The 8,698-nt window shown below is 41.0% G+C and overlaps 1 protein-coding gene across 1 annotated transcript in view; it reads right to left on the reverse strand.

The window, feature by feature from the left end:
* Positions 1-3,617: 3,617 nt before the first annotated feature.
* ppef2a (protein phosphatase with EF-hand domain 2a) overlaps positions 3,618-8,698 on the reverse strand; it is an 18,038-nt gene continuing 12,957 nt past the window's right edge. Inside the window, exons 13-18 of the mRNA XM_054731692.2 lie at positions 8,188-8,373; positions 7,963-8,105; positions 6,220-6,326; positions 5,290-5,459; positions 4,659-4,746; positions 3,618-4,337 (exon numbers count right to left, since the gene is read on the reverse strand). Coding sequence (XP_054587667.1) covers positions 4,084-4,337; positions 4,659-4,746; positions 5,290-5,459; positions 6,220-6,326; positions 7,963-8,105; positions 8,188-8,373 — 948 coding nt within the window. The 3' untranslated portion in view covers positions 3,618-4,083. The remainder of the gene's footprint in view (positions 4,338-4,658; positions 4,747-5,289; positions 5,460-6,219; positions 6,327-7,962; positions 8,106-8,187; positions 8,374-8,698) is intronic.

Raw genomic sequence — 8,698 nt, forward strand, 5'->3', positions numbered from 1 at the left:
TCACAATTCTCTGCAGGGTGCGGTTATCCCTAGAGCTTGTACACTTTTTTCTACCACATTTTTTCCGTCCCTTCGCCTGTCTGTTAATGTGCTTGGACACAGAGCTCTGCGAACAGCCAGCTTCTTTAGCAATCACCTTTTGTGTCTTGCCCTCCTTGTGCAAGGTGTCAATGATTGTCTTTTGGACAGCTGTTAAGTCAGAAGTCTTCCCCATGATTGTGGTGCCTTCAAAACAAGACTGAGGGACCTTTTAAAGGCCTTTGCAGGTGTTTTGAGTAAATCAGCTGATTAGAGTGGCAGCAGGTGTCTTCTATATTCAGCCTTTTCAGAATATTCTGATTTTTTGAGATACCAAATTTGGAGTTTTCATTAGTTGTCACTTATGAATATCAAATTTAAATGTAATGAACATTGGAAATACATTGGTCTGTGTGCATTGCATGAATATAATGTACAAGTTTCACGTTTTGAATGGAATTACTGAAATATTTTCAACCTTTTGATGATATTCTAATTTACTGGCCAGCACCTGTAAATAGAGAGCATGCGTTTGCAGGGGTAAAAAAGATCAAACAAGATTCAGACTTGATGTGTGGAGAAAAACCAATGTTAATAATACAAGTAAATCATTTATTTAAGTTATTTAAAAAATAAAACATAACAGAGCAACAAAAATAAGGCTTTCCCACCCGGTTACTAATGTTTGTATCTGCACTGTAGTTTTTGCAGTACCTTGAACCATAGATGAATATAATCTGAAAATATGCAGCAAATGTAATTAGTCATGTTAGAAAACAAACTCAAGATCTTTAAGACGCTTTCTTAAACACTAAAAAATCATTTTATTTCTGACAAAATGTACCACACGCATATTCACACAATGATAATTTTAAAGTTCAAATCAATATTTCTTAAGTTTTCTAAAAGCTCTTTTTTAACAAGATTTTTGTTTTTTACTTAAAAATTAATTTCAGACCTAAAATCATGAGCATGGGCGTCATTCACGCGGGGTACGCGTGGGACATGTCCCCCTCACTTCCCATAACAGTGCCCTCTGTCCCCGCATTTCTTTTTCAGCCGTTTTATCCGTTTATATGGGGAAACGTATTTTTCCGAGCCGTCTTTAAACGCATCTTAGGCTAACGCTAGCATCCAGTGCCGACAGGTGCCGACAGGTGCTGCTGAGAGAACAGAGGAGCAGCACAATGTTCAGCAAACCGGCCAGAGACAGCAAAAGGCAAAAAAACAACCTTTGCACAGTTTTTTCCAACCAAACTGTGTAAGTTGAGTTATGCTTTGCGTGCAGATAATGTTAGCTAAATGATAGCTAGGTAGCCTAGCAGCCAACATCATGTAGTTAGCAATGTTGTGTGTCTCCTTTGCTAGTTAGTCCTTGCTGGGAATAAACCCAAGTCTGTTTTATTTCTGTGCTGAACTGGAGCTCACCGTGACTTTCCGCATGTTTGAAAGAAAAATATTGTCACGATAAACAGGAGAACCAGGGAGGGTCTGTAGGTACAACGGGAATAGGATAAGTGGATGAGAAATAATGGCGTAAAGGGACTTTCACTGTAACCCATCCTAGTTTTATTTTAACACTTTGCTTTCTACGTTTTCCATTTATCTGTCTTTTGGCCACACAGACAGAGCAGTGAGAGAGAGTCTGTAGGTGAAAAGATAACGAGAAACATGGCATCAAGAGATTTGAGGTTAATGTCCATAGTAATGTTACTGGTGTTTGTCCTAACTCTGTTCCAGTATTTATTTTCCACCTTTACCCATAAAGCCACAGCAGAATGAGCAGCCAGGGAGGAGCCATCAGACCAGAGGACAGCATCAGGGATGTGATGAGGGTCTCCACGGGTTAGGAGAGATGAGAACTTGGTTAGAGAGACCAGGCAGGCCGTAGGAGAGGGTTTTCAAAGATCTTTCAGAATTATTCTCATTAACACTTAAACTGTTTTTACTCTGTAATTTTGTAGGTAGCCCAGGAAGAGTACACATTTTTATTTGTTTATTATTTATTTACAGGTATAATTTGACTACTGCATTATTTCTATCATCTATCATTTTTATCATGCCATTTTTCTTTATCTTGATTATTTTTGCACACATGCTGTCACATTTCACTACAATGTTGTGTTCAGTGTTGTGTGACTTTCTATGTTAATGCATTATATATTATATGGCTTATTTTGCAGCACTCGTTAAATTTTATGTGCTAGGCAATAATTTATTTCAGCACTGTTGTTTTGCTGAGCGTTTTCTACTCCGTGTTGTGGTTTGGCCTTAAAGGTCTTCATGGATCATTGTTTTCAACTGGACCGGAGTTTGGCGGCTAAAATGAACATTTGTATTATTTATAGTTTAAAGATCTAAAGCTGGTTCACTGGTGCTGTGCGGCTGTTATTAATGTTGGGTGTTCAAGAATCTTTTTTTTATTTTTGGAAAAAATTGTTCACTACTATTTAAACTATCATTTGTTCACGCTAAGCAGGTGGCGCCCTGTAACTTTAAAATTAAACATTAGTAATAATCATCACTGTCTTTGAACCACTTCACTAATAACTAAACCAGCAATTAAATGTTTTTATCTACTAAGAAATGTAAGATTGAATGTGAGAAGATGATAAATAAATGGAAAAAAATGTCCCCCTCACTTCTGAGATGATGGTTACGCCCCTGATCATGAGTAATCGAAGTGAAGCTTCCCCAGAAATAAGAAGGGACCTTAGTGCTGAGAGGTGAAATAACTGTAATGGTGATTATGACAATCAAAAAATAATATCAGTGCACAAAAACATAAATCAATGATTCAGGCTTATAAGGCATCAGCAGCAGTTACAGTTCAGCACAAACGTTTTATCCATCCCTCGTTTCTGCATTGTTTCCCCTTTCAAAGATCCAAATCTTTTATAGAACTTTGTCTCGTTTGAATTTTCAGGGAATTTGCTGTTTACTCCAGTCTGTGCCGACCGAAGGACGACACATCTCTGAGGTGACGACACGACGACTGGACAGGAAATGAGTCAAAATGCAGCTGAATGCAGTCTGTAAGTCTGATCAAGACCCCGTTAGAAAATTACTAAATACTCCGCCTCCTTGAAAGATTTTACATAAATGTTGGGCAACAAAAGAATTTAGCAAAATGCTGTTGAGTGAGTGAGTGAGTGAGTGAGTGAGTAAATAGGTGACGTTTGTAGAACACAGCAGCAGACGCCACGTTCTGATCGGGTTAGTGAGAAAGCGATAAATGAAGTGCGGGTTGGTTTAAACACGAGTCTTATTCAGACAACACAGATCCAAATGTTGACGCATTTATTATAAGATCACTTGTTGGAATATAATCTAATCATGGTGTTTGCATGGGTCTGACGCAGTCTTCTTCATTCCCTTCTTCTCTGCTTGTCTGAGTAATGGTGTTACTGCAGCGTTGTTGTTGTTGTTGTTGTTTTTGCTGCATCAGAAACGAGCAATGCAGTCTTGGAAAACGAGTCCAAATCAAACAACTCAGTTGTTCAGAAAGAAGCTTGAACATCTGAGCAAAAGGCAAAAGTCTGTTTCCTAATGAGTTTTATATCTTTTAAACAGAGGAAAAGTGATTTAAGGCCTTAAAATTTACTTTAACATTTGGAAAAGTGAAAATGAGAAATTAGTTTAGCTTTTATTTGTTTATCTGCGATTTTGATGATTGAATTTGTTGAATAAATGCGCTCCTATCCTGGTTTGATGATACTTTGAGTCAACATGCTAAACATATTTTCTTATTAAAAGCATGATGCTATCTGTAAAATTCATCTGAAATTTCAATATTATTATTCTACCTAAAACTTAATTTTATAATCCAAATATGATGGATTTAGTTTTTTAATTCTCTTATTCATTCTTCCTCTGTGAGCCTCACGTTGTGAGGTCAGTCGTTGCGGTCAAACCCCATGACCTCTGACCTCTACATAATCCCCTCTGATCTACGCAGCTGTTGCCCAGCAGCTTTCTGCGTCTTCGTGTGCGTCATCAGAGCAGCTTGTGTTGGCCGCAGCTCCACCTCCAGCCCCCCGGCTGCCTGCCAACAACGTCTGCTTCTCAGATGCTGGGGTCACCCTCCAGCTTCGTGAGGTCCGTCACGGTGCCCATGAACATGCTCCGTCCTCGCTCCAGTCGGCTCTTCTTGTCTGTTAGTCGGAACGCCTCCATGAACTCATCAATGTCGATGCTCCCATCGTTGTTGCTGTCGATGGTGACGGCCAGGTGGGAGATGTCCTCGTCCGTGATCTCCATCTTTAGGTAGACGCTCAGGAGCTTCCACGTCTGCCTGAAGTCCTCCACCGTGATGAAGCCTGATGAAGTAAAGGAGATTAAAGGTGAAGACACTGATGAAGAGGAAAGCGTGGTGTTGTGTCCGGGCATTAGATCACAAGCGAGGGATGCAGGAGTAGATCAGTGGGTTAATCCAAGAGCTGGTAACCTCTTTCACACGCTGCTGGTGGATTATCGGGGGCCTGAGAGACGTCGTTTAAATACAAAACAGAGACATAAAACGCTAAATCTTCACCAAGCCCTTGGTTTGTTAAATCATTTATCTCCAGATGTAATGCGGGTTCACCAGAATTTAAAATAAAGTCTAAATATTAAAAATGGCTCCTTCTAATAAAAAGTACCTGAGTTGTCCGTGTCTATAATCCTGAAGATGGTCTCCAGAGTGGAGCGATGCCGGTACAAGGTTTCCAACAGACTCTGGTCGATGTGCTGCAGAAACAGAAGCTGTTGGTCTTTGCATCAGTGTCCAAAAATCATAAATCACCTTTATGTCTTTAGAAACTGCTTCCAACAAGTTTAATGCTTTTATTCATTCATTCATTCATTAAATGTGCTTCTTGGAGAGGAGAAACACGGTTTTGGTTTGTTCGCCTGAATCTCACCAAAAGAAAGGCACAAGCGACTAACTGGTGTTGCTTAATGCAAACAACTTTACAAAATCTAAATAAAAAAGCATTTTTGAGAGAATTAAATAATTGCAAAAACACAATCATACAATAATTTGACTGATTTCTTAGCATCAATAAGCTGATTTCCAAAAAAACTGGACAATTGGAGATCACTAGGAGCACCGGGAGGCCCTAAAAGCCTGGGAACAGCGTCTACTGGAAGACACGTACAGTAATAATAATAAGTTTGGTGGAAAAACATCAGACACTAACAAAAAGCTGTATAACTTTCCATCATTGATTCATATATCAAATGGCTTTAATATTCTTGAGTATTTAATGTGTCACCGGTCAGAGTCCTTACATCTGCTGCATTGGGCCCTTTAAAGGCGAGCTCGTTGAACCAGTCGTTGTAGTCGATGGTGCCGTCGCTGCTCTTGCAGGAGACCAGCTGAGAGCAGAGCATCCTCCAGGGCAGATCCAGGTGCATGACGCTCTCCACCGCTGAGGCCCAGTCATTTAGTGACACCAAACCTAACAGCGGTCAAAGACAGACCAAGGTTTTAGTTTTTATCCTCATCGGAGCATTTTGATTTTGCTGACCTCTGCTTGTTGAATTGGTTGGTCTAAAGGGACTGAAACGATGATAGGGTTAGGGTTACAGGACGGCTTGTCCAAAAGAAATCAAGCCCTCAAACTTTTTCTAGCTGAAGTTTCTGTGAACCTGAAGTGTTTTCAACTAAATCTGAACAGGTGTTATGAAGCTGAACAAAGGACACAAAGCACCTGAGCTCAGATTTCACTTTTCAGGCGTCCAACAAAATTTCACACCTGATTTCGTGAGGACTGAACTGGTTCTTGAAACACACACCTGTTAGCCTAGTGAACTAGACCAAATTCTTGCTTTGCAAAGTTTGGTCTAGGCATGCTCCATTGGAACCTCTGCAGCTCCTACCAGGACTCTGGCTAGCCAATCACAACTCTCTAGAGGGGTTTCAAACACATTAGGAGCTGTGATTGGTCCATAATGGTGAGCCAATCATAGTGCTCTATCTGCTTAGTGAACAAATCACAAAGCTTTTCCACTTTGTGGGCCAATCAGGGCACTCTATATGCCTGGTGGGTGGGATGATGCAACAGAGTGAAACAAGAGTATGTCACATTCATTGTCCAGTGGAATGCAGAGATCATTTGAAAGACAACGGTAGAACCCGCCCCACAACGGAGACCCGTCAATGGAGCGTGGCCAGACTAAATAATACATTTACTTAGTCTGGCTTGCCAGGCTACACACCTGTGGCCTCTTTGTCGAACTTCTTAAAGGCACAGATGAGGTCGGACTTGTGTGCAAACAGCTGCTCCCGCAGGACTTTCAAGGCCGAGCGCTCGGTTCGTCCAACGCTGCAGATTACAGGAAGCAGACAAAAATACGGAAATGTTTGTGCTCACACACGGCCAGTACTCTAATCGTACGCAACATATAATGGGAGGTTTTAACTGAAACCTGGACAAACGATGGGCTGCAGTTGTTAATGCTCAACAGTCAGAATATAACAGCAATATTTGGGATTATTTAACCTGTAAATAGAAAAAAATCAAAAGTTAGTTTTTCTAATTAAAATTTTCAACATGTCCTTCGTGCATTTATAAATGTCATAGTTCTCAACTCAGTATTTAGTTAGTAAGATAAATATTTGATAGAAGAATATTTATTTTACAATATTACAAATATTTTATTTATAAACAAAAAATTTTGGTCAGACTAAAATTTTTATTTTCCAAACTAAATATTTGATTTGCAGACTTAATATTTTTGCTCGCATCTAAATAATTAGTTTGGAGCTGAATATTTAGCTTGTAAACTAAATATTAAACCTGTAAATTGAGGTCCAACGTAAATATGTTGTTTGTAAAATAAACATGTAGTTTAAAATTAAATAGTGTCAAGAAGTTTATCCCAAGTAGCTGTTTTGTGACTGTAGTCCATGACTTTGCCACATCAAGGCTGCAGTTCGTGGAATTAAAATCAAAGTTAATAAATCCAATCAATAAACTGACCAAGTATTAAACAGAAACCTGGTAAAAAAATAAAAAGATAAGTCAGTTTGCAATAATAAGGCCTTTACAGATATTGTTCAGGAGTGTAAATATACATTTAAATAAAATTCAGTACCAGGCTGCCCGCAGATGTGCCTGGCTGTAATCAGTTCTACAAAAGAGGCATATTGGCAGATGCAGTTATGCAAAGGAAATAAGTTAAATATCGTCCGCCTCATAGGTCAGTCATAGTATGAATGAATGACTGAAATATGAACCCCCATTTTTATCCATACATCCATCCATTTTCATCCGCTTATCTGGAGTCGAGTCGCTGGGGCAGTAGCCTTATCAGAGAGGCCCAGACTTCCCTCTCCCCAGCCACTTGGGCCAGCTCCTCCGGGGGAATCCCAAGGCGTTCCCTGGCCAGGTGAGAGACATAGTCCCTCCACCGTGTCCTGGGTCTACCTTTAGGTCTCCTCCCGGTTGGACGTGCCCGGAAAACCTCACCAGGGAGGCGTCCAGGAGGCATCCTGACCAGATGCCCAAGCCAGCTCAACTGGCTCCTCTCGATGTGGAGGAGCAGCGGGTCTACTCCAAGCCCCTCCCGGATGACCGAGCTTCTCACCCTATCTCTAAGGGAGAGCCCAGCCACTCTGCGGAGAAAACTCATTTCGGCCGCTCGTATCTGCGATCTCGTTCTTTCGGTCACTACCCAAAGCTCATGACCATAGGTGAGGGTAGGAACGTAGATCCACCGGTAAATCGAGAGCTTCGCCTTCTGACTCAGCTCTCTCTTCACCACGACAGACCGGTACAACGCCCGCATCCGCCTATTGATCTCACTGCCCCCGATGTCCACGTGATGTTGCAATATTTTTTTTATGACAAGCTAAATGACCAAAATGTTGCTGTTGAATTCTGACTAACTCCACAAAAGACACATTTCTTTTTAAACACAAGCATTTTGATTTTAAATCTTTACACCATAAACGTGTACCTTTGCCTGGCTGTGAGCTCCCGGGTCAAGCTGCTGGCCTGGTACTGAATCACATAAGGCACAAGGTCTGGACCCAACTTCACGTAGGCCCCCCGGTTGCTTCCCACATCATAATAATTGGAGGCTGAGAACAGAGTGAGAACCTGGACACAGTTTATAAAAGAGACACAAACTTTTTAGTAAAGTTGAAACGGTCCTGAAGACCTGGCGGACTGAGGAGCTCACCTTGCGGTTGTGGCAGAACTCGTAACCCTCCTGTTTGCACTCGTGGGAACGGATGATGAGCTGCATGTTGTGTTTGTTCAGGAAGTCCTCGGTGATGTCGGGGCCCCAGTAACAGCCTCCACCCCTCACCTCGTTGGGTATGCAGCCGTCCTGACTCATCGGGTCGCTCCACAGCAGGTCCAGAATCTGGAATAAAAAAAAAACAATATGAAGGGCAATATTCAGAGGTGCATCCCTAGAGGTTATGTTTACAGAAAGGAAATAAATGATTGGTTATGTGTTTTGTTGTGAAGGCACAATGTGCATTTAGAGGTCTTCACAGTCAGGTTTTAATATCCAGAGGACCAAAATGTATTATTCTCTGAGAATATCTAATCCTGCCCAGATTTTGTTGTACTTTGTCATTTTTATATTAATGTTTATGTTTGTCCAAAGCGACTTACAAGAGATAATCGGCATGTTGCCCTTGAGGCTAACAACAACAACAACAACAACTTGGCATCAATCATGG

Source organism: Nothobranchius furzeri, chromosome 17 (assembly GCF_043380555.1).
Source record: "Nothobranchius furzeri strain GRZ-AD chromosome 17, NfurGRZ-RIMD1, whole genome shotgun sequence".
Lineage (NCBI taxonomy): Eukaryota > Metazoa > Chordata > Actinopteri > Cyprinodontiformes > Nothobranchiidae > Nothobranchius > Nothobranchius furzeri.